At 36.1% G+C, this 26,833-nt stretch overlaps 1 protein-coding gene across 1 annotated transcript in view; it reads right to left on the bottom strand.

Moving 5' to 3' along the window:
* The window catches only part of VPS13B (vacuolar protein sorting 13 homolog B), an 876,795-nt gene that overhangs the window by 210,508 nt on the left and 639,454 nt on the right, over window positions 1-26,833 (bottom strand). Inside the window, exons 33-34 of the mRNA XM_031669315.1 lie at window positions 22,514-23,255; window positions 3,609-3,746 (exon numbers count right to left, since the gene is read on the bottom strand). Coding sequence (XP_031525175.1) covers window positions 3,609-3,746; window positions 22,514-23,255 — 880 coding nt within the window. The remainder of the gene's footprint in view (window positions 1-3,608; window positions 3,747-22,513; window positions 23,256-26,833) is intronic.

The following is a 26,833-nucleotide window of genomic DNA, read 5'->3' as shown; positions in this document are numbered from 1 at the left end:
TAGTAAATTCTGGAGCAGTTAAAGGCTGTTAGGTTACTGTTTTAGAGGAAGTCACACACAGCTGATATATCATTTAAACTAATCTTCCCTCAAATAAAAGAAATGTACTTTTGTTTAAAATGTTTTAGACTTTGAAGAACTTAAATCATCCATTGGATATTATATTCGATTTTCCATAATCAAAGCACCATTCTAAAAACCACTCATCTTTCTTTATCATTGCCCTGTCCTGTTCCCCAAAATATCTGTGGTTTGGCTCTCAAAGACTGATACTAAAAACAAAAATCATATATGATAAGTCATATGTATATTTTTTTAAAAAGAATTTTGGTAAAAGCCATATAAAACTTGCTACAAAAACTACAGTACCAGACCAACAGCATCTACTCTATCTGTGAGCTTTTTAGACATGACTTTCAAGCCCTACCTTCTAGAACTATTAAATCACCATTTGCATTTTAACAAACTTCCCAGGGAAGTTTCAAATGCAGAATCAAGTTTGAGAAGTGCTGCTGTAAAATAACTATTTCAATTCATTTACTTAAAAGTTTAAATCTCCAAATATATTATCACTATTATAGCATGGACATAAAATCAGAAATTGTATATATTTAATTCCCAACTTTGAAAAGTATCTTAAGAAACACAAAAGTACAACTACTTTAAAAAGTACATTTCTGGCCAGGCACGGTGGCTCATGCCTGTAATCCTGGCACTTTGGGAGGCCAAGGTGCGCGGATCACGAAGTCAGGAGTTAGAGACTAGCCTGGCCAATATGGTGAAACCCAACCTCTACTAAAAATACAAAAATTAGCCAGGTGTGATGGTGTGTGCCTGTAGTCCCAGCTACTAGGGAGGCTGAGGCAGAAGAATTGCTTGAACCTGGGAGGTAGAGGTTGCGGTGAGCCGAGATCACACCACTGCACTCCAGCCGGGCAACAGAGACTGTGACTCAAAAAAAAAAAAAAAAAAAAAAAATCACATTTCTACTACTGAGTCATGTTAAATGCCAGAATTGTAAATACATAATTTTTCATTTATTCATTGGCATTTGTCTTAAAATTCAATTTATTTGGTTGCCTTGAAAATATTGTATCTAATTTACCATCAACTTTCAAATTCCATTTTTTTAACAAACAAATCAATCAAATGTAAACTACAAGATAATTTTCTAGCCAAAATGAGCAATGTGACTGTGCCTAAAAATAAAACGAATGTGAAACTAAAACTGAGAAATAAGTATATCCAAGTTTCCCCTGTCACTTTTCCATGAACTAACATGTTTTTACCCTATTGCATCTATTTTATTGTGTTCGGTCTTTCATGTGTGAACAACTCTGAAATCAAAAATTGTCTTCACACTGATGTAATAAAAAGGCACTGTATCACAGTGTAAATAGCATATGTTTTTTTTTCATTTTTAGTGGTACACAGAATGTTTTTCTACAATTGATAGTGGCTTAGATGGAATGAAATATGGTACTTCATGCTCACTAACCAAATACTAGGACTCACACTTCTCCAGTCTATTATCTCACTCCAAAGGGTTCTTCCTACACTTTAACGACTTGCTTATTCTTCAGTTTCTTGCTTTCCTTCATGTATTTAAAACCATATCTAGAGTTTATCAAGATTAGAAATAGTTCTTCATACTTCTACACCTTTACAGTCCCAGCACTAGAAAAATACGCTGAAGAAGAATTGGGCCCCAGTGACAAGGTCAGTGGAGATGGTTTCAGTCTCTGTTTAATCCATGACTGGCTTTCTCCATCTGTAGTATGGATCATAAGTACACTAGCATGCCACAACACATATACTCAACAAAGTCTATATATAAATATTTTTCCTTCCTTAAAATTCATGCCTTGCGGAGTATTGCTAGAGATCTTAAGACAGCTGTAAAATCATCGTTTTAAATTCTTTTCTTTTTTTTGAGATAGAGTCTTGCTCTGTTGCCCAAGCTGGAGCGCAGTGGTGTGATCTCATCTCACTGCAACCTTTGCCTCCCAGTTCAAGCAATTCTTGTGCCTCAGCCTCCGGAGTAGCTGGAACTACAGGTACGTGCCACCATGGCCAGTTAATTTTTTATGTTTATTTTTATTTTTAGTAGAGACAGGGTTTCACCATGTTGGCTTGGCTGATGTGGAATTCTTGGCCTCAAGTGATCTGTCCGTCTCAGCCTCCCAAAATGCTGGGATTACAGGTGTAAGCCACTGTGCCCAGCCTATTTTAAATTCTTAATGGCCAGGAGCAGTGGTTCACACCTGTAATCCCAGCACATTAGGAAGCTGAGAAGGAGGATTGCTTGAGTCCAGGAGTTCAGGACCAGCCTGGGCAACATAGTGAGACCTCATCTCTACTAAAAAAAACAAAAAACAAAAAACAAACTAGTTGGGCGTAGTGGAACACACCTGTAGTCCCAGCTACTTGGGAGGCTGAAGCAGGAGAATTGCTGGAGCCCAGAGATTGAGGCTATAGTGAGATATGATTGTACCACTATACTTCTGCTGGAGCCCAGGAGATTGAGGCTACAGTGAGATATGATTGCACCACTATACTTCTGCTGGAGCCCAAGAGATTGAGGCTACAGTGAGCTATGATTGCACCACTGTACTTTGGCCTGGGTGACAGAGCAAGATGATCTCAAAAAAATAAATAAATAAAAAATAAAATGAAATAAAATTCTTAATGAAGAAACTAATACTCATTTCGTGGGTAACACTCTGAAGCACTGTAAGTATAAAATAACAAAACAAAAAGTGAAATGCAATAATTTTTGTTAAATAAATAGCTAAGACTATATGGAGTGAGGGAGAAATAACAGAAGAGGGGGAAGAACATGAGATGAAGGAAGAAAAGACAGAGGAGGAAGATCAAGGAATAAAGAAAAAATCTTTAGTTATGCCCAAATTAGTGTAGTACAGAAGTTAAGTTCTAGTCTTTGGAGTCATAAAAACTTAGGTTTGAATGGCTCCTCTGTCACTATGACCTTAGGCAATTTACTTCACTTTTCTAAGTCTTAGCTTCCTTATTCATAAAATAGGAATAACTATAGTGCATACTCCTAAAATGCATAGTGCCTGGGACATAATTAGCTCTTAAAAAATTTTGATATCTGTATCTAAAACTGAGTAGTTACTATGTCTCAAGCACTTTGCTAAGCATGTGAAACAGGTACATTTAACTATCAAATCTAAACTATGTATACTGTCTTATGTATATATATCATGTTTCCTTCCATTCATCCATCCAGTCTATCCTCTTCATATACAGGTAAGAAAACTGAAGTATAGAAGATTAGATCAATCACTTAAGATCATACAGTTAATTAATAGAAAAGGTAGAAATAAAATATTGGGGCTTTGGCTTCCAGTCAACTGCTCTTTAACTGATAACTACCTTCTTGTCAGACTGAAGGTAATTCTTAATGCATACTTATATTTGCCTGTTGATCTCTAAAATCGGCAGCCTGAAAAGCATGCACCTCTGGGAAAAAGTGAAGTATTCATTTTTTGCATGGAATGTCAAGAGTACTAACAGATCCTATATACATGTTAATATATTCACATAAAAAATGTACACACATGTAAATTTTATGACTTTCTTACCTGGTCCATTCAGAAAGTCTTTAATCTGTAGTGTTATAAAGGAAGGTGGAATACCACTTTTGCTGTCTATTTCTCCAGGCACTGTTTGTAGCCAAACAGTGCAATAATCAAGGGCTTCAGGCAGAGTCTTCCCAGGATCTAAAGTGACAAAATTGAAATGAAAAACATCAATCACATCACAAACATCTCATTTTCATGTATGAGTTTGAGTTAATAAATGAGAGAAAAACTGGTTAAATAATTGTATGCAAGCTTCATTGTTTCATTTGTTTGTACATATAAACAAGCACTCGTGTTGAAAAATATAAACTATCACTGTACAATGTGGGATGACAAAACCATGTTTTCCAGAACTAGGACAAAGAGGAAAAAAAAATGTTCAAATCTGAATTCATATTATGAATGAGGAAAGGTAAAGTTTCTGTATTCTGAGCTGCTGTTAACAGTTTAATAGTTGGATATTTTTTAAAATGTGATATTAAAAACAAATTAAATGAAAAAAGGGTAATTTTGTCAGCTTAAAAAAAAGCATATACATTTTCAAAGATACAGTAGATTAGTACTACTTAGGGGCTATTTGATCTGTTTCAGAGTTTTATTGACATTACAATCACTTTTTACTGCTAGGCCTTTGAAGTTAACCTCAGTAGCTTTCCTATAACCTTCTTTAATGATAAAATTGGTCAGTCTCTTAATAATCCTAATTATAATGAAAATGAGCTTTTTCTGTTTTGACTTTTTTTCTGTTTAATACTATGTATTTTAAAAATCTGGGTAATATTGTATATTTTTTTAAAAGTATTTTTGGTTATTGGTTGTGGCAAACTGAATTTGCTTTTTAATACTTAGGAATCCACAGCTTTTATTGAAATACCTCTTTAAATAAAAACGACTGCTGTATCTTGGCGTACAGTGTAGTACGCTTTTAAAAAACTTCTAAATATTCACAGTTTTTCTTTAGTTTCATGATTGTTTTACTCTCTGTGTTTTAATGGTCTCTGAATGTCAGTTTTATAGGGATGTTCTTGCCATAGAGTCCATCTATTCCATTTTCAGTCTATTTGAAATGTGTTATTAAAGTATTATTTATTTTAGGTTTTATTGATTGGATTGCTTTCAAGAGCAGCATTTACATACAGTGTATTATATTCAACATATGGTTATTTAGTATCGCTGTCATATGTGAAGTGGGCATATAAATTCTGCTTTGGAATTTGTATTTCTTGACCTTATCATGTGATCCTTATGAAATTTGGCACATATGAACCTTATGTGATTTCAAAGAAAATGCTGAAAGCACTTGATCATGATGTTAGATCTATGTGGTCAAGATCAAACACTAAGCTAGTGCACTCTTCTCTTTTTATATCATCAGTGATTTTTAAAGCAGTGAGAATATGCATAGTAGATCCATTGCATAGTAACACTGTGCTATTCTCTCTTTTAAATATAATAGTCAAGTCTGGTAAAAGGATGATTAAAAAGTCTTTGCTGGTAGGATCTAGAATCAGTTTGTAGGAGCTATATAACCTGCTAGGACCTGTGCATCTATTTTGGGTCCCACCACTGCAGCTATTATCAAAAGTGGTTATTATCAGGTAAGTAGTACCATATAGAGCTAAACAAGGAGACATAACTCATCATTTTGAAGAGAATACAATGTGCAGGTAAAACAATGATCTAACAGAAAACACAGATCTTAAAAGATATAAATAACACAATAATGAACAGAGATGATTAAATTGATGTAGAAATATTAATATGATGTATAAAAACTGGCAAGTAAGACTTAGGATAAGTAAAACAAGTTACAGTAACTGCACATTCAAACTTACATGGCGCTGAGAATTGTTATCCTTGTGGCATATTTAATCAACTTTCTACATTTTTCTAGAAATAAAGATTCCAAGTAGCAAAATAATGCATGCTGAGGGAATGTGCATTAACTATCCTATTGTATATCAACAATAATAACAATAAGACACCAAAACTAAAAAACATAAGGCTGACATATATGACCACACAAAACTTTTGTCAAAGAACACCAAGAACAGAGTAAAAAGTTAAATGACAAAAAGATGAAGTTGTAACGTAGGTGACAGTAAAAGAAAAGGGATATCATTTATATATAAAGAGTTCACATATTCAATGTAGGTACCAACAGAAAAACCAGTGAATAAACCAATAAATGAAAATTACTAAACAAAACAGTAAACAAAATCAAACGGCATACAAACATTTAAAAAATACAAACATTAAAAGATACTAAATCTTAATAATTAAAGAAACAAATATTTTCAAATAAGGTAGAAACTTTCACCTATCAGACAGGCTAAGACTAAAAAAACTGACAATGGGTCTGTAATCCTAGCACTTTGGAAGGCCGAGGTGAGCAGATTGCTTGAACCCAGGAGTTTGAGATCAGCCTGGGTGATGTGGTGAAACCCCAGCTCTACAAAAAAATACAAAAAAATTTAGCTGGGTGTGGTGGCGCGTGCCCATGCCTGTAGTCCCCGTAGTAGCAGTTACTTGAGAGGATAAAGTGGAAGGATCACCAGAGCCTGGGAGGTTGAGGCTGCAGTGAGCTGTGACTGTGCCACTGCACTCCAGCCTGAGTGATAGAGTGTGATCCTGTCTCAAATAAAAACAAAAACAGAAACAACAACAACAACAACAACAAAAAAACACCCGATAATGCCTGTATTGGTAGTTTGTGATGAGAGGTCCACTCTCATTAATTCCATTTTATAATACATAACAGATTTTAAACGTGTATATCACTTGACCTAGGAAATTAATGTGTAGGAATTTAATCCAAATAAGAAGTGTGTAAATAAACATACTGGAGAATTACCATAGCAAAAATAGAGAACAACCTACATATCCAGCAACAGATTAATGTTTAAATAAATAAATAAATAATCTGTATAATTATTTAAGAGAATCAAGAAGATCTATATGGTTGACATAAGACAGTTATTTTATATTATTAATAGGGGGAAAAAAGCAAGCAGGTTAAGCATTTTCATTCATTGGCCATTCAGGATTCCTCATCTACAAAGAATTTATTTACACATTTTTCTCTTGAGTTCTTTTTCTTACTGATTTGTAGGAGCTCCTTATATATTTTGAGTATTAGTGTTTTGTTTGCCTTATTTAGCAAAGCCTTCCTCATGTAAAGAGGCAGCCATTTAACTGTATTCTGATGCTTTTTGCATGCATACTTTTTAAACACATATGGTAAAAAAATCTGTTAACTTTTACTTTATGAATTTATTCCTAGGTAATTATATATGTTCCTAGTTTCTTAAAGCATTTTTAAGCTTTTGTTTTTACCTTTAGCTGTTGAATCCTCCTAGAGAGCACTGCCTTATGAAAAATAGGAAAACTCTGCTCAGCTTCGCTCTTAATCGGGGATATACAAATTAAAACAAGAAATACAATTTTTCATCCATCAGACTAGCATAAATTTAAAAAATTGATAATATCTTATATTGGGGGAGAAGGAGAAGAAACAAATTCTCCCATGGATGGTTGATAAGGGTATACATGCAGTATTTTTGCATGAGCAGAGGAGAAGCCTGACAATGAATGTTTATCAAAATTATAAATGTACATGTCCTTGGAATCAGAAAGGCCATCTGTAGGACTGTACCTTAAAGAAACACTTAAAAATATATAAGTAAGTGTCCAAAGAAGTTGACTGCAACATCATTTGAAATATTAACAATTTGGGAAATGTTAAACTAAATATCTATCTATATATAAATATAAAATAAATTATGAATGTACCATAAATGCTGCATAGAATACTATACTGCTCATAAAGAGAATGGTGTGACTCTCATACACTGAAAGAGAAGAGCTTAAAAATGTATTGATCGGTGAATAAAGAAATAGGACACAGATTCAGTAAATTCAAATGTAAAAAAATCTATCTGCATACATACACACACATATGCACGTTTTTAAAGTACTGTTGAATGATCATCTCTAGGATGATCCTAAACATATGCTGACATATAAATTATTCAGGACTTAAAGACAAAATAGCACTATTTACCAAGCATTTATAAAAATTAAAGGGAAAAAGAAAAAACACTTCAGTAGGTATTTGATGCCCTTCTCTCAAGGTATAAACTGGGGGAATAGCAAAGTCTGATAATGTAGATAAGAGTTTTCCAAGTAAGTGAAGTGGGTTTTGTGCAGTTGCCTCTCTTTTGGCACAAGTTAGAGGACCTGACTATCTGGCACCAAACTCAGGAGTCTACCCTGGACAATTACAGGAGAGATGACTTAATAGGAGACACAATAAACCAACTGGTAATAGCAGAAAGCACAACAGAAATTAGAAATTAAAGCAACTGTAAAAGTCTAGGAAATCCATCCAAGGAATCCCAAATGACTATTTCCCAACAAAATATTAGTATACCTGGTTTTTAAAGTATGCCTGAATTTACAGGGTTGATAAAACAGAATAACTGAAATTAGGAACATCCAGAAAAATACAGGTTGCATGGTTAATGAAAATTTAATTCAGGACAGGTCTGGTGGCTCCTTTCCCGGTTTTTGCTAAACTCTCTACTTCAGATATGGCCGTAGTCACTAACATTGATAGAGGGAAGTATGCCTTTGTTTATCATTTGAATCATACAAAACATGACTCAGTGCAGCCAGCTCAAAATGAAACTCTGAAAGCAGCTGTAGTAGCAGAAAGGTGTGTCAGAATCCCAGAGAAACGGCTTAAGTTTGAAAGTCACCCTTTAGTCCCTTATGGTCTAATGGCTAGAAGATGAGGGGCATGACTCCTAGTCTTCCTGTCCTGTCCTCAATTTAACTTCTCCTTAATTCCATCATCAGGTCTAGAATATAGGATTCATATTACACATTCTTCAGGGTCAACACACTGGGGAATATACCAGATAAACTAAGATTAAAGGAGCCTAAGAATATAATGTAAATGAAGTGACAAACAGATAACTATTTCATATTGGAAGCTCTTTCAGACCTCTTCTGGATTTATTCAAGTCATAGGAATCTCTCAAAAATAATAAACTCCTGCTGATGTTGATGAGCACATTTACACTGCTGTCCCTAAGCCAAAGAAACAGGAGAAAGTCTTATCTTATGAGGAGTAACAGAAGGTAGGAAATATGTCAGAATAAATGACAAACATAAATTTATTCTGTTGATAAATTTGGTTCCCACAGCCATAAATTTGGTTCAGAGTGAGTTCGATCTCACTTTAATAAGGCATTTGTATTGACAAAGCTGTAATAATTGTTTTTCTTCTGGGTTGACCAGGTCTTAAAGAAAAACAAAACCAAAAAATCCTAATCCCCTGCCCCACATCTCATCATATTATGTCATAAGGAATACCTAAAGATTCAGAAAGCCCCAATTCAGTTCCCAGATGAATCAAGACTTTCATGAAGACTTGATTAAGACTATATTCTTTGTGTTTGTAGATTTGCTCTTCTTCAGAAAAAACCCTTCATTTCACTTGTTTGTCAGGGCTTCCAGTAAATCTGATAAAAGTGGTCTTTTGAAGTGCTGCTCACTATTTCTTTTAACCCTTAGCAAACATTCAGAGTTATGTATGTCTTTGGTTACCACTTGAATTGTGTAAAATACAACATGATTCAGTGCAGCCAACTCAAAATGAAACTCTGAAATTGAACTCACTTCTTTTCTTCTTCTTCTTTTTAACCTTTTATGCTTGGAATCCAACAGTACCTGAAAGTAGGTAGGCGATAGTATAGTGAGGAAAAGCATCTGACAAGGCCAGCTGGGGCAGAGGATGGGAAGGATGGAGACACCTTGGTTTGGAAGCCTAGGAAGCAGGCAAAGACTGGCTGTCACTTCAAATCACTAACCGGGCCCACTGATTCCATCAACAATTCCAACCCACCTCCTCAGGACTCCCTATGCCTTCCCACCAGTGAAATGCAAAATAGCAGCAACTGCCACAGCCAAGAGAGCGCTTAACACAACAGCAGTTTATGGACACAAAGAAGAAGACAAGGGAGAATAAAGAAGAAAACGATGTTGATCTAAAAGTCTCACTCTACTCCTCTATTATAATAGATATTTTACTTTGAAATAAACAGATTTTTATGACACTTCGCTTTTTAAGATTCAGTGCTCTTTATTCATATTGTAAAAAGTAGCAAAACTCTTTGTCTCTGGTGGATAACACTTAGAAGTATCCAATGTAATTGGACTTCATTATGTATTCAGTGTTGTATCAAGGAAGTAAATAATCAGCAAGCCAAAACAGACTGCTTTCCATTTTCTAAACTAGAAGTTAGAGTGCTGATTCCTTTTCCAAAGGTGTCTGGGTGTATTAACTTTTATACAAAGAAGGGACTGAAACGAGACTTTAAAATAATTTACAAGTAAACACCAGAACTTCTATTTCAGGCCGGGTGCAGTGGCTCATGCCTGTAATCCCAGCACTTTTGGAGGCCGAGGCGGGCGGATCATGAGGTCAGGAGGTCGATACCATCGTGGCTAACACGGTGAAACCCCGTCTCTACTAAAAGTATAAAAAAAAATTAGCCGCGCGTGGAGGCCGGCGCCTGTCGTCCCAGCTACTTGGCAGGCTGAGTCAGGAGAATGGCGTGAACCTGGCAGGCGGAGGTTGCAGTGAGCCAAGATCGTGCCACTGCACTCAGCCTGGGTGACAGAGCCAGACTCTGTCTCAAAACAAACAAACAAACAGACAGAACTTCTATTTCAAAGAGCTTTCTGTTTTAAGGACGATCAAGCAGCTAGCCAGTAGGGTACGAGGAAACACCTAAAGAGGAGTTAGGGTTGCAGGTGAGTGCTTAGAGATTCCTTACTCTCCTTTCCTGTGTCTCAATTTATTGAGACAAGTTGTTTCTAGAGAGTTTTTTTTTTTTTTTCCTGGCTTAATCCTTTTATCCCCAGCCAAGAACAAATAAAGGTGTTTCTTAATAAAACTTACAGAGAATTTAAAGGACAACATTTTGGAAAGTCCTATCATACTACATTTATTTGTGTCTATCTATGAAACTGATGTTATTAAAGCTGCCAAGCAGCCTCTGTCAGAGGCCAAAGTTGTGATTGGTTTTGGCTATGCTCATGGCTTCAAGTGTAATCCCCTGCAATAAGAGGTCATTATTAGAACACTCACCTCTTGACCACTGGACATATAAAAGGCAAGCTACAAGCTTATTGCGTTTCATACATTTTTCTATATTTACTTTGAGAAAATATATTTTCTATATTTACTTTTTGATCTATAGTTTAAATGGCTAATTTTTTCTTTTTCTTATGTAGCCACAAAAGCAAAATTAGTCCATGAAGCCCCTATAAAGCCTGCAAGTTAAATCGTGAAGGAACCTAGATCCATTAAACATCATAATAATTCAACGTGAGGACAGCAAAAATCAACCAAGAAACCAGTTCCAAATTGCTCTGGATGCAAGGTAAGTGCCACCATCTCCCTGTGGATATCCAGGCATTTGGCTAATTCTACAAGCACTGTTTCACATGCTCTACGATTCTGCACCTACACTGCACCTCATAAGATGTGATGGGAAGGGCAAGAGATTTCCTGGTTTGAAACCCCAGGTCTGCAGCCCATAGGAACAGGAAAAGGAAGGGATTAAATTGGCTGCTGGAATATTTGACCATCAATGTCTACTGGCTCTTACTTTTAGAACCAAGTCTTTCATATCTTGTTAGAAGGAAGTGTATTCTTTATACTTAACGATGCTAACCAGCAGATAATATGTGAAATATCAATTCAATGAATTCCTTTTAATTCATATTCTGTACTGCTCTGTGTTGTCCTTGATCTCTTTCTTATTAAAATTTGGTGTTTCATATTAAATTCTAATGTGGGTTTCAGGTATTTTATTGGCCAACATTTGACTAAAATTCAGCACAAGTAAGCACAAGGTGCTATTCAGTAAAAAAAAAAAAAAAAAAAAAAAAAATGCAGTCACATGTCCAAGTCACATATCCAACTTAATCCCAATTGTAAACCTCTCTTCTGCTCTAAGCAAAGTTGGGTTTTGTAACATTAAAGCTAATCACTGCCTTTAAATGATTCCCCCCATTTTCACTTGTTTTAAGTAAATGTTGATGATTACAATGGGAGTCACAAAGGCCAGGGCACTAATCTTTTCCTCATGTCTAAAATGAAAGTTTCCCTTTTAATACTAATAATCACTGAAGTCCCAACTTATGTTTGAATAATGTTTCATATTTCCATGTAATTTCATAAATATCATCTCACTTGAAACTCAGATTTAACCAATAATCGACTAAGAGCAGATATTATTAAACAATTTTAGAGATTAGAAAACTAAAGCACCAAGAAATTTAGCTATTTGCATCAAATAGCTCTGGTATTAGAACCAAGGCTAAAAGTCAAGATTTCTGATTTCTGTTCTAATACCCTTCCTCATATAATATTATTTCCCTCAGCTGGTTGTGCCATTTCTTATTTAACCTTCTCATCACCTTTCTCTCTGAGTGATACACTAGAATGCCTCTCATTTAAGAGGTCTACTAACTTGCTAATTCCTGTCAAAGTAATAATTTTATTTCATATTATTAGCCAGCAAGCAATGTTCCCAGCAGCTAAATTTCCAGATAAATGTTCAGAGTGTGATCATTATGACAGTAAAGTCACAGGTTAATTCTAAGCCTTTCCAGGCATATTAACAAAACCTTTAATTCTAAAGAGGCATATAATTCAATCTTTTTCTTAAAGTCACAACAACTAAATGAAATCAAGATATGATTTATGAGGTGTAAGAAGCCATTTTATGATTTTTCAACTGTTCGTTTACTCAAATGTCTTTGGCACATTTCTACAGTCCTATTCATGAAAGGATAAAAAAAAAAAAAACCCTCAATTACTGTAACCGAAAATTTTCAAACCGCAATAGCTAGAATTACATTGAAATGACGTGCATTTTTTTTGCCATTTACAACCACTACTTTAAAAAAACACTTAAAGATATTAACAATGATGACAAAAGCAACAATATTTATTAATAGTCATTGAGCCTTGTGCCATACACTTAGCTAAGAACTTCGCATACATTTTTAAATCCCAATGGCAACCCTAGGAGGCTGCTACCAGTATTAATCTCATATCATAGATAAGGAAACTGAGGCATAAAGAGGCTAAATAACTTGCCTAAGGTCACACAGCTGTAAGGAGTAGAATCAGGATTAAAACTTAGTACTGAGAGGTCTAATCCTGAGCTCTCATAGGACTCCATATTTCAAGTTTGACTCTTCATTGGACCTTTGGCATTTATAAAACTTCAAATGCAGAAACTGTTCCATATTAGATAACCTATCTTAAGCATTACAGTATCCTACATAGAAGTGTGTTATGACCTACTTTTTCAGTGTGATACATTCCAATAAACTTTAACTTCTGTATTTTAGTCTAGTTGCTGTTTGAAAAGTTACAATCAGGTAAATAAGTTGCAAGATGGCAGAAGTAACTGTTTTTAGTTGGTTTCTTTGTTAGGTCCTAGCACACATTAATGGGTAACAAGATATTGCACTAATGAGTTAGTTAAATTCCCTCAGAGTTGTTCAGCCCCTTCACAATTGACCAGATGGCACAGTCATTTCTTCAAAAACAAACAAAAAAGCCCCAAACAAACAAGAAGAAAAATGACTTTTTGAGGCTGCCTTGGGCTGCATAGTCAAGATATGAGGCAATTTCAAATCTGGACTCCATTATCTTAAACAAAACAAATACCAATTTTTAAATATTTATAAACACAACTAATACGATTATGTTAAAAACAACTACATACATCTTTATTTAAATGAGAACTGCCAATAATACAGCTGCTATGTATAAAGGTGCTGGCAGAAGATCTCATTTCTGTTAGAGGTTGCTCCAGGTGGGAAGGACATGGAAAAGCCCATTGCCACATTAGTCTAATATTTTTAAAAAGAAGTTAACTCAAAGACTTATTATCTACTTGGAAAATCATTTGAAGTAGATTATTAATATTAATATTCATAAAAATTCAAGTTGATAATTTAGTCTTTAAATAATGTTTTTAAATTAAGGATGAAAAGCATATTGCTATGTATAGCTTAAAAATTTAGTCAGCATAATTTAGGATCAGTAAATTACATAGAATGTGAATTATACCCTATTAATAGGGCTTTCAAAATTATAAGTAATTGTCATAATTTTAATTTTGCTTTAGCTTTGTAAAACAGATGTAGATATAGGTATAGATTCCACTTATTTATCCTGGGAAGTATCTCAAATAGTTTTTTAAATATATATGTTTAAAGTCATCTCTTGTTCACAGAGTACTGGTTCCAAGACCTCCTGTGGATACCACACTCTGCAGATACTCCAGTCCCTGATATAAAATGACCTGGTATTTGCATTATAGCCTATTTATATCCTACTATACACTTTAAATTATCTCTAGAATACTTATAATACCTAATACAATATAAGTGCTATGTAAATAGTTGTTATGCTGTATTGTTTAGAGAATAGTAAGAAAAAAAGGCTGTACATGTCTCGTAAATATGCAATTTTGTTTGGAATACTTTTGATCTATGGTTGGCTGAATTCACAGATGTGGAACCCATGACTACTGAGGGCCAGTTTTATACAGTAATCCCCTGCTCTTATCCGGTTTCAATTACCTGCAATTACCTATGGTCTGAAAATATATTTTGAGAGAGAAAGAGAGACCACATTCACATAACTTTTATTACAGTATATTGTTGTAATTGTATTATTTTGTTGTCAATCTCTCACAGTGCCAAATGGATAAATTAAACTTCATCATAGTTATGTAATTATAGGAAAAAATAGTATATATAAAGGTCAGTACTATCCACAATTTGAGGCCCCATTGGGGATCTTGGAACATGTTCCCTATGAATAAGGGACATTACTACATAGTATACACATATCTTTATACATATATATTTTAAAATTATATATATCAGTCACATGTTCTGTGAAAGGCAGGTTGACAAGAAGGGCAATGAATCTCACAGCATTTTCCCCTTCTAACTTGATTTGATAGTATATGAAAGGAAAGCCCTAAGGAATGCAGAGAGAGAACACCATTGCTGCCCTCTGAGTGTGTGCTTATTGGTGACACGGGAAGAATCAAGTTAATGCTGACAACTCCTTGGGAGCAGTAATTACTGATTAGGATATATGTAGTTGATCTGTGCTTAAGATGTAAAGATACAAAAGTATCACTTTTAGAGGAAATCCCCTAATAAGTTTCTCAGAAAACCAAGTCCTGGCTAATGGACTAGAAAACATTATTATTAGTTTTAAATGGCAGGATTTCTGGTGCCAGCCTAGACTGGAATAACCTCACTGCAGCCTAACTCTCATGCTGCTTACAAATAAAAACCTTGTAAAAGACACAAAAAGCAAATAAATACTTGAGAATTCTGAAAAGTAAATCGGAACAATGCAGATTAGGGAGGAAAGTCCAACTTGTGGCTATAACTTACGTGGTGATGAATTTCCCAGTTCGTGTTGTTGTGTGTCTTCTTTTATATTTGACTTGAGAGTGAGCCCTATATTGTGGTGCACAGTGAAGGTAAGGACACATCCAAAGCTCCAACAGAAACATTGTCTGGAAATTAAGGCCCCTGTGGTTTCAAGAGTGTAGGGGAAATCTTGTTGCTTTTTCTTTTCTTTTTTTTTTTTTTTCTCTCTCTCTCCTGGCTTTGCACTGAGGGTGGACCCAATATCCAATGTGTGTGTGTGTGTGTGTGTGTGTGTGTGTGTGTGTTGAGGGGAGTGTTACAGTGGTGGCAGTGACACAGGCATTTAAGACTTTAAGCAGCTGTTACAACTGTATTTCATGAGGTAAAGGTAAACACACCTGAAATGAATTGAAATATAAGTTCTTAACAGAGAAATACAAACTACAAAAAAGAACCAAATGGAAATTTTAGAAGTGAAAAATCTAATAGAAGTGATCCAATCTGAAGAGTGGGGAAAAAAAAAAGAAAAAAAATGAGTCTTAGAGATTTGTAGGACAATATTAAAAAGCTTAACACTTGAATTCCAAAAGGAGAAGAGAAAGAGATTGGTGCAGAAAGACTATTTGAAGAAATAAGGGCCAAAAGTTCTCAAATTTGGTAGACAAAAGCAAAACAATATACCCATAAATTTACAGTCAAGAAGATCAGAGAATTCCACACAGGATAGAATCAAAGAAACCAAGCCCAGACACACAATAATCAACCTACAGAAAACTAAAGATAAGCAGGTGTCTTGAAAACAGCTAGAGAAAAACAACACATTGCAAATACGGAAAAAATAATTGGAATGAACATGGATTCCTCATCAGAAACCACAGGGGATAGAAGAACATGAAATACTATCTCTAAAGTGCTAGAAGAAATGTCAACCCAGAATTTTACATCCAGCAAAAATATCCTTTAGGAATGAGAAAAAAAAAAAAGATACTCGCAGATGAAGGAAAACAGTGTTTATTGCTAGCAGCTCTGCTCTAAAAGAAATTCAAAAGGAGGTTCCTAATGCTGAGGAAAAATGTACCAGAGGGAAACTTTGAGCTCTGGGGATAAGGGAATAGCAATGAACATGGTAAATGGCTGGGAATATAAAAGACCACTTTCCCCCTCTTCAGTTCTTTAAAATATGTAAGATTATTGAAACAAAGATCAAAATCTTATCTGGTAGGGTTTTGAATATATAGATGTAATATTTATGACAATTATAACATAAATAGAAGACAGTAAAGGAACCTATGTAGTTGTAAAGCTCTCCCATCTTCCTTTAAGTGATCAAATATTACCTCTAAATAGAGTGTGAATGATTAGACATGCATACTGGAAACCCCAGAGCAACGACCAAAATATATTGCAAAGAAATATAGCCAAAAGGCAAATTAATAAATTAAAATATTTAAAAATATTCTGAATTGCAGCTAGAGCTGAATATACAACTAATAAAAAAATCAGTAACTTTAAAGATGTATCCAAACAGTTTTTCTTAAACCATTGCATACAGCTGCTACTAGCTTTTCTAAATTGCTTCTCTGGGAGTTAAATAAAGGTCATAGGCTTTATTTAACTAATTTAAGTGTTTCACAACCCTCCATGGCATGAAGATCTTTATTCTGCTAAACCTTCATAATTAATCATAATAAGTATGGTTATCACATGAAGCTAGGTGCCTGAAGGTAGAAACTGAGTCTTATTACTGGTTTCTCAGAGTCTTGCACATATCTGACAAGCAGCAGGTGCTCACATTCAGTGAATGAATGAATATTTCCAAAATATGTCTGGTGTATAAATGAAAGCACAATAGGAATAAAAGGTTCTTCTGAAGTAATAAGTCAAGCTGATTGTGTAAGACAGGAGGGAAGATGTAATTTTAAAAGCCAGATTGATTAAAGTAGTCACCTTGGTATATCACACTGTATTCCTACAACACTCAAAGGATTTTCAATATTCACTTTTGGGCTCTTCATCATAGTTGCCTGAATATGTCAAATTAAACCAAATGGGTTCATAATTTAATGTCAAAACTATTTCCATCTTTCTAGAATCACCTAGAGCCATGCTTTAACAATGAATAATGCCCAGGATCAAGTGACATTCTAAGACACTTATGAATTTCAGAATAAAAATCTCTTGAGATGACCAGGGTCATCTGTGTAGGTCCCTTGTGCATGAATTTTTTTGTGATATTCATACAAATTAATAAGATAAATAAATTATTAATTAAATAAAACCTTTGACATATACTCTTCTGATATTTATATAAGAACTATGATTTTACCTTTTTTGAAAAAATTATTAAACCTTTTTTTTTTTTTTTTTTTTGGAGATGGAGTCTCGCTCTCTCACCCAGGCTGGAGTGCAATGGCATGATCTCGGCTCACTGCAACCTCTGCGTCCTAGGTTCAAGTGATTCTTCCACCTCAGCCTCCCAAGTAGCTGGTATTACAGGCATTCACCATCATGCCCAACTAATTTTTATATTTTTGTAGAAACGGGGTTTAACCATGTTTGCCAGGCTGGTCTCGAACTCCTGACCTCAGGTGATCTGCCTGCCTCGGCCTCACAATGTGCTGGAATTACAGGTATGAGCCACCACGCCCAGCCATTAAATCTTTTTAAAGAGTAAAACAAAATCCTTTTTCTTTTTCCTCCGTATGATTTACATATAAAGGAACACGAGCACCTATAATAATGGTTTATGACATGTATAGAAAACAATAAACAATGACAAGCCATATTGTGCTAGGATTTTTTTTTAAATAATCAAATGTTATTGTCCTCTCAAAACAAAACCCAGAAAACCAATATCTCTATAACAACCTCATAGGTATTTTTGAAATGTGACAATGGGGCAATTATTGAGATGCCCATTATATTAGGCTATTTTTGCATTACTATAAAAGAATACCTGAGACGGTGATTTACAAAGAAAAAAGATATATTTGGATTATGGTTCTGCAGGCTGTACAAGCATGGCATTAACATCTGCTTGGCTTCTGGTCAGGCCTCAGAAAGGTATGATCAGGGCAGAAGGCAAAGGGGAAAGCCAGTATATCACATGGGGAGAGAGGGAGCAAGGTAGCGGGGAGGTGCCACATTCTTTAAACAACTATATATTTCATGAACTCAGAGCAAGAACTCACTTATCACTAAAAGGATGGTACTAAGCCATTCGTGAGGAATCTGCCCCCATAATCCAAATACCACCCAGCAGGCCTTATCTCCAACACTGAGAGTCATATTTCAAGATGAGATTTGGAGGGGATAAACATCCAAACCAAATCATACAATCATACATATATGCTAAAATGGCTATTGGCTGATTGACACTTGAGTTACCTTATAGAAAAGAATACATTATTTTGTGTTTGAGACAGGATCTCACTCTGTCATCCAGGCTGCAGTACGTTGGTGCAATCACGACTTATTGCAGCCTCAACCTCCCAGGCTCAGGTGATCCTCCCATCTCAGCCTCCCCGATAGCTCAGACTACAGATGCACGCCACTGCAACTGGCTAAGTTTTTGTAAATTTTGTAGAGATGGGGTCTCACTATGTTGTCTAGGCTAGTCTTGGACTCCTGAGCTCAAGTGATCCACCCACTTTGGCCTCCCAAAGTGATGAGATTACAAATGTGAGACAGTATGCCCAGCCAAAAAGAATTTTAATATCCAGAGGAAAAGTATGAACACTGTGGAAACACATGACATGTTACTTCTTTCACTTTTAACTTATGATGCCTTTAACTTTTCCTGGACATTTCTTAGAACATTAGCTTCATGGTAGTATCTCTTTAGTCCCTCCAATTTAAAGACATTGCAATGACTCCTTCACTTTATAACGCAGAAATGGAGCTAGCCACCCCCAACTTACTGCTCCCTCTGCTTCCCTCCCCATGAATGTTAGCATTATAGCCATTTCTATTTTTCTCTTTTTTCTTATCCATAAGGTTACTATCTCAGGGCTTCCAAAAAACATGGTTATGGAACAGTGCTTTTTTCAGGAAAGAAAGTGCTACATAAAGGGTTTCTGGATAACCAAATTGGTAATGGGACTTAGACAATTCATTCAAGTGGACACATATAAAACACATTTCCAGATCGGTTTTTGAAAAATAATTTCATTAACATTTAATAAAACTTATGTATTTAAAACTCGGCATAAAGTAATTAGTGCTCCACTAGAATATCAAAGGAAATCTGCATCTTCAAAACAAGTCAAAATAAATTTCTACCTGATATTGTAGAGCCTTACAGATATCAACTCCCTGAAGCCAAAGCCAAATTACAGAATTCCAAATTACAGAATGATGAAACTTCAGAACTGGAATGGATTTTGTTGATATCTATTATAATCATCACATTTTACAGATAAGAAAAGAGAAAGTCAAAGAAGTAAACTGCCTAAGATCACTTTACTAATTGATGGCAGGGCCATGAATAAAAATCTCAGGTTTTCTGCCTCCTAGTTAAGTATTCTTTCCACTATATGATATTGACAGCTAAAATAGTACCAGCACACATTTATGAGGGCCTAGGCCTGCTGGCTCAATGCTAAGTACTTTAGAATTATTCATGAATTATCTCTTTTCATTTTCATAAGTGCGTAATGATATAGGTATACATATAAGTGACAGAATTGGAACCCAGGTTTTCCATACCTGAGTACTGTGTAATCACAGCATGGACCCAGTTAACATACAAATTCACCAGTTAAAACTTAAGAGAGGAATCATTTGCATGGTAAGTGGGACAATACAGGCTGACTGCAAGAACCTCCAATTCACATCCTTCTTTTCAGGGGACCCATAGAGGTTGAGAGTCTAGACTCAGGAGTCCAACACTTCTTAGCTTTGAATTGTAGCTCTGTTTACTGCTAGGTCTGTGTCCTTGGGGAAGTTACTTAACTTCTCTAAGGCTTAGTTTCCTAATCTCTAAGAATAGAACATTTCCCATAGAGTTGTCAGTAGGATGAAATAAGATAACGCATTAAAGCAGTTAGTACAATGCCTGGCACAGGGTAATCACTCAATAAATGCTAGCTGAATTTTATTTTTAGCCATTGTATTTTAATTACTTGCCTCCTTTTGGGTCTTCTGAAAAAAATTTCCCTAGATCACTAAGTTCACTTTTAAGAAATATTATCATGCATATTGATAACTTTTGATTATTACTAACCAAGAGTCATCCTATTGAGATAATATAAATGTCCAAGTAGATGCATTCTGTGTAGGGAAAGGCATCCATGAGAATATTATGCAGAAAATGCTCCTTAGAAGGTATGTGAGTCTTCTTCCTCCTACATTTACCCCCAACCCCTATATTAAATCTGGCCCATGACCACCACTCTAGCTTCATGTACCAAGATTAGGTTCCATGTCAGTTTACATACAAGGTTTTTTCCCCCCTTTAAGCAAGAAGTGCTGTATTATTTTAACCTAGGAATTGATTATAATCCAAAAGTCTATCTTTGGTATGAGCTCTTATAACTTTGCTGAATACAGACTTAGATGAAACTGTATAAACACATGATTTGGGAGTATATCAATAAAACAGATTTAAGCCAGTCTGCTCTTACAATTTCGGAAAGTGGAAACAAGTCCATCACTGGCAGTTCTTTTCTATTACTGTGGACCCTGGCTTGCCTCAGTTTAACAGTTTCAAAGGTTGAGGTTACATACAGAGTATCCTTAGGTTGGGCTGGAAGTAAGCAAAATGAGGCTTCTGTGATCTCTGCATATCTACAAATTTAGGAAGAGGTCATAGCTGTTCCTCTCAGCCCCTTTCCCCCTCCTACTTTCCTCTGCCTCCCCCAATATTTTTAGCACAGGTCACCCACCTATAGAGCGACTGTAGCTGAGTGAACTTAATGAAGGGCTGAGAATTAAGAATTCATCTCCTAATCCTGCACTTAAATTTTGGCTAATGCCAAGCAGACTTGCAAGCAGGTATCAGGTATACAGGCATGAGTTCTTGAATCACATAACATGTCCCACTATACCAGCATCTCCCACATTTTCAGTGCTGCTGAAGTATCTTTTATATCAAAGACATCCAGTAAATGAGAACATGTTTGAGAAAGAGAGGCAGTTGTTGCCGGTAAGGGTTTAACAAATGGCTCTTGGAGTAGGAGAGCTGATATGATTGAATTTGCAAGCATCTGTGGCATAAATACTTTCACCATGGCCAATTTAAGCTACTAGTGGTTTAACAACTGTCTTGCAAAGTTCTTGAGTCTAACAATCAGCTCTTTTGACCCATTATGAGCTGCACAGGAGAGAGGGACAGCAAGCAGCCCAGGGGTTACTCCTCAGCAACTGGCTAGTTACCCCTTTCTTAAAGCAGGGGACTTGCACTAAACCCTGGCCTAGAGCTCCTTTGATGCTATTTCCTCAGGTTGAATCCTGATTCCCACACCTGCCATCTACCTTCCGGGATCCTGCCATGCAAAACAGTCCTTCTTAATGGCAAGAACGAACAAACCTGAATTCCAGATTAGATTCATTGTCCAAATGCCTCACTGCTGGCTTCCACCTATTGGATGGGACCAGCTGAAAGCAATAAAATGCCTGAACTATACCTGAGCTTGCTAGAGGGCCTCTTTGAATACTGAATCTTAGGTGACCCAGTTACTCTCTCCAGTTTTTTTTTTTTGGCCAAATCTCCAAATCTACATTAACTGAGGGAAAAGGTATATTGTCACCTTGCTTGACTCCACTGGCCCTTGTTACTTAATAGCTTGTATGTCTTACATCTGAACCCTGCTCACTTTCCTAGTCTCAACAGGCAAAAAGCTTCGGAAATTTCATATAATTATTATAATTAGAATAAGGAAGGGATGGGTTGGGCAGCAAGAGCGAATTAGCCAACATCAATATACTTTCTGTAGATGTACAAAAATCTTTAAATAATCTTTATTAATAAACCTTCTCAATTACATTTAATATGACGCTATTGCATCAAAAGAATACCAAAAACAAACTTCATCTTCTAAGGCTTTTCTTTTTTAATCTGAATAGAAGCATTAACATGGAAAGTATACCTATGGGCCATTAATATGAAACCGAGCTATGCTTTCCAAACACTGGAAATCGTTAAGCATCTCTATAGTCAAGAGAATCCCTGTTTCATTCAGTTCCCGGAAAAAAAAATGATATTCAGAGGCATAGTAAGAATACTAAGGCTAAACCTCAATACATTTCAAATATTTAAACAGGATTCAGCTGTGGAACATGAACTTTACATATTCTGTAGAGAAAAGACGTTTTGTCTGTCAGCTGTTTCTGTTTAATCAATCTGGAAACTATGGGAGTACAATTTATTAGATAGTAATTATTAGCACTTCAGTAAGTTTGAAGGTTCTTACCTGTACATTTGTAATCAGAGGCCACCCCTTTAAGCACAGCATCAAAAATGGATACTTCCACTCGCTGCTTTCTGTGGTGACAACTCAGAAGCAAGGAAGGCTGGGACACAATAAAGTACAGAAAAGGTTCTAGCTGTAAGTCACCAGTTCCTCTTCGACCAGGCTGCCGAACAATAGTTATACCAAGTGCTTGTCTAGCAGATGACCTTGTGGATGCATGAATACTTTCAAGAGAGAGGACCCCTATTTTTTTCCCTGAAGGAAAAGAAATGCTGCTCCTTAAGAGATCTTCTGCTGTCACTGTGGAAATACATGCCTGGTTGGGCTTAGCAACATCTGAATCAACTTCTGGGAGATTTAATGAACTCTTGTCTGTTTTTTCATTATCCTTCTGTTCTTGTGATTTCGATTTGGATAAGGCCGTACAGGAATAGGTCATTAGTGAGATTCTACTTGCAGTAATAAATATGTCAAAGGGAATAAAATTTAGATTTTTTACAATTGATGACTGGCGTGAGGGACGGGCAATGCGATGCTGGCTGGCACCACTGTGCTGCTCTATTTGCACTATTCTGATTTTAACACTGTCACTGCCAATTCCACTATCCTGAGCACCACTGTACCGAGATGAGGTTTCAGCCATGCCTCCATCAAATGTATCCACTTTTTTCTGTTCTTGTTTAGAGATCTGTAAGAAAAAAGTAATAAAACATTTCAAACTAGTTACATGCCAATTGTCATATAAAAAATGTTATATAAACATGTTGTCAAAAAGAAAATTTTAAAAATGAGTCTAGTATAACTTAAAACAGTAATCAGAAAAACAGAATAGGTTCCCATTTCCTACACCAGACCCCCAAAATCACCTTAAAATGCCAAGGAACTACTTGAGAAAAAGCATCTAATGTTCATTTCCATCATTAAAATACATTTTTGAATGTCAGATCTTCTTTCTTTGGATTACTACAGAATAGCATATATCTTTTAAAATGTCTCTTTAAAGAATTATTTTAATACATATTTTTATAGTGATTTCCCAAGCAATATAATAAACTGTCTCCAAAATCATGATTACTGGTGGTTGAAATTATATTTTATGTAGAAGTAGTTTCTACTATATTCCTTACCTTTCTTATAAAACTGATTTATAGGTTTTTAGACAGTAAGAAAGGGAAAAATCAGTAGTCCTAAATTATGAAGGACAAAGAAAAGTACACTAAAATAAATGCATGCCATTTCAAAAGATGTTTATTTTCTCCTACTACAATAGGACTTAAAACAAGGACAAATATAAGTGATAAAGTAAAATCAAGTCAGTAAGTAATTAAAACCCTTGAGGGTAGATTTTTCCTTTGTGCAATAAAGGCTACTAGTTCTCAAAATTTTCCACCAATGAGTCCCTAAGTAGAGAACAAAGAGCAACTTGGTGGCAGCAGCAGTTATAATCACTTGGCTCCAAGACCATCAGTTCCTCTTTCTTAGACTGCCTGACCATCAGTCTGCAACTTGCTATTCTGCACCTAGATATTTTACTTGCTTTTTCAACAGAATTATTAAGGTAACCATAAAAAAATCCGTAAGAATAAAAAAACTACCTCACCCCATCTTATCTCCAAACATAACCAATAGTAATATTTCATGGCTCTTCCTTTCAGTCTTTTTTACCTACCTATGCACAGGTTCCCCTCACCTGTATCCCTTTGTGGTTATAATGATACCATAGGGACAAACTGATAACTCAAATTTTGACATGCTAATGTACTCTTCATAAATACAATTTTTATTTATTTATTTATTTATTTATTTTTTTTTTTTTGAGGCGGAGTCTCGCTCTGTCACCCAGGCTGGAGTGCAGTGGCCGGATCTCAGCTCACTGCAAGCTCCGCCTCCCGGGTTTACGCCATTCTCCTGCCTCAGCCTCCCGAGTAGCTGGGACTACAGGCGCCCGCCACCTCGCCCGGCTAAGTTTTTGTATTTTTTAGTAGAGACGGGGTTTCACTGTGTTAGCCAGGATGGTCTCGATCTCCTGACCTCGTGATCCGCCCGTCTCGGCCTCCCAAAGTGCTGGGATTACAGGCTTGAGCCACCGCGCCCGGCCAAATACAATTTTTAAAAGCTACATAATACTTCATTTAGTGTTAGGAACAATTTGTTCTACCATTCACATATAACTGTATATTCAAGCTTTCAATTAGTGCTGACAAACACCTAGTAATATTTTCTCAGGACAGACAGGCTCCTAGAAGTGAAATTATTAGGTCAGATACAGTTATTCACACTTGTAATCCTAGCACTTTCGGAGGCTGATGTGGGAAGACTGCTTGAGTCCAGGGGTTCAAGACCAGCCTGGGCAACATGATAAAACCCTATCGCTACAAAAACATATGAAGAATTAGCTAGGCCTGATGGTGTGCCCCTATGGTCCCAGCTACTTAGGAAGCTGATGGCTTGAGCCTGGGAGGTGGAGGTTGCAGTGAACTGTGATCATGCCATGGCACTCCAGCTTGGGTGACAGAGTGAGACCCTATTTCAAAGACAAAACCAAAAAAAAAAAATTTTTTTTAAAGTGGAGGCTGGGTGCAGTGGCTCACACCTGTAATCCCAGCACGTTGGGAGGCCGAGGCAGGCGGATCACGAGGTCAGGAGATCGAGACCATCCTGGCTAACATGGTGAAACTCCGTCTCTACTAAAAATACAAAAAAGTAGCCAGGCGTGGTGGCGGGCGCCTGTAATCCCAGCTACTTGGGAGGCTAAGGCAGAAGAATGGTGTGAATCCAGGAGGCGGAGCATGCAGTGAGCCGAGATCCCACCACAGCACTCCAGCCTAAGCGACAGAGCGAGACTCCATCTCAAAAAAAAAAAAAAAAAAAAGGAATTATTAGGCAATGGTTTGAAAAAGTTAAAAGTTACTATTGTCCAACACCTATCCAAAAAGGCTGCACTCAGTTACATTACTATCAGCAATAAAAAAATGTCTCCCAAAGTACTGGGTAACTGGGTATTGCTTATTATTATTATTACTATTTTTAAAGACAGAATCTTGTTCTGTTGCCCAGGCTGGAATGCAGTGGCGTGATCATAGCTCACTGAAACCTACAACCCCTCAGTGGTGGCTCAAGCAATCCTCCCATTTCTGAGGAGCTAGGATTACAGGCATGCACCACCATTCCTGGCTTATTTTTACATTTTTTGTAGAAATGAGGTCTCATAGTGTAGCCCAACTTGGTCCAAACTCCTGGCCTCAAGCAATCCTCCTGTCTCAGCCTCCCAAAGCTGCTTATTATTTTAAAAACTTCTTAATTTGATTGGTAAAAAAATATATATTTATATATAAGAAATAATATATATGCAATAACTTATATATATAAGAACTGATAAATAATCCAAGAAAGTGAGGTAATCCTCATTAAAAAAGGACTTGTTTCTGTCCTTTGAAGACACCATATTCTTTCAAACCATGCAGTTTATACTGTGCTCTTTCCCTTCCTGGAGCGCCCCTCTGAGCTTGCTGTAGCTGGTGAACATTTAGTTATCCATCACGATAAATGACATTTGTCCGAGAACTGTTCTTTCACTCTTTTCCTTCTTGGTGATCTTAGTAGTTCACTTATACTTCTATTATATGGTATATTTTACTAAAATGTTTCATGGTAACGGTATCAGACAGCATTAAGACAATATATAGGCTTTGAAGTCACACAGATGTGGGATCAAGTCCAACACTCTCTAACTGTATGACTCTGAACAAATTACAAATCTCTCTAAGGCTATATAATATCATTTGTAAAATGAGGATAATAACTCCTACCTCAGAGTTACTACGATGACTGAATTAACAGCACAGTGCCTGCCTTACAGTAAATACCCAATAATGAGCAGCTGTTACGTGTTTGTCTCTTTTACCAGGTGAATAACTGTTAGAGGGAATGTAGTATACAATTCCGCTTCTATATATCACTAAGGAGCAGGACAGTGCCTAGCACAATGAAGAGAATCCATGAATGTTGGATATGTTTATCTTTGATACAACATTAAATGAAAAAATTGCCCAGCAGACTAGAGTTACATGATTGTTACGATATAAATAAACGCAGATGGAGAATTCTCAATACTATACTCCTCAAGGTCTTTCCAAGACATATTTATTCATAGTGTCTTTCCTGATCTGCATTCTCTACCTCGTGGGCTCATCATACTTCAAAGAATCCTCTCTATCTCTTCTGTCTTTGTCCTCACATTGGGACATTAATATCTAACTCATAGGGTTGCTGCAGCATAAAATTAATTAACATATTGAACAAACACAGTAGGCACTCTAA

The sequence above is a fragment of the Papio anubis genome, chromosome 8 (genome assembly GCF_008728515.1).
Source record: "Papio anubis isolate 15944 chromosome 8, Panubis1.0, whole genome shotgun sequence".
Taxonomy (NCBI): Eukaryota; Metazoa; Chordata; class Mammalia; order Primates; family Cercopithecidae; genus Papio; species Papio anubis.
Note: the sequence above shows the minus strand (reverse complement) of the source record. Positions and strands in the feature narration are given on the sequence as shown.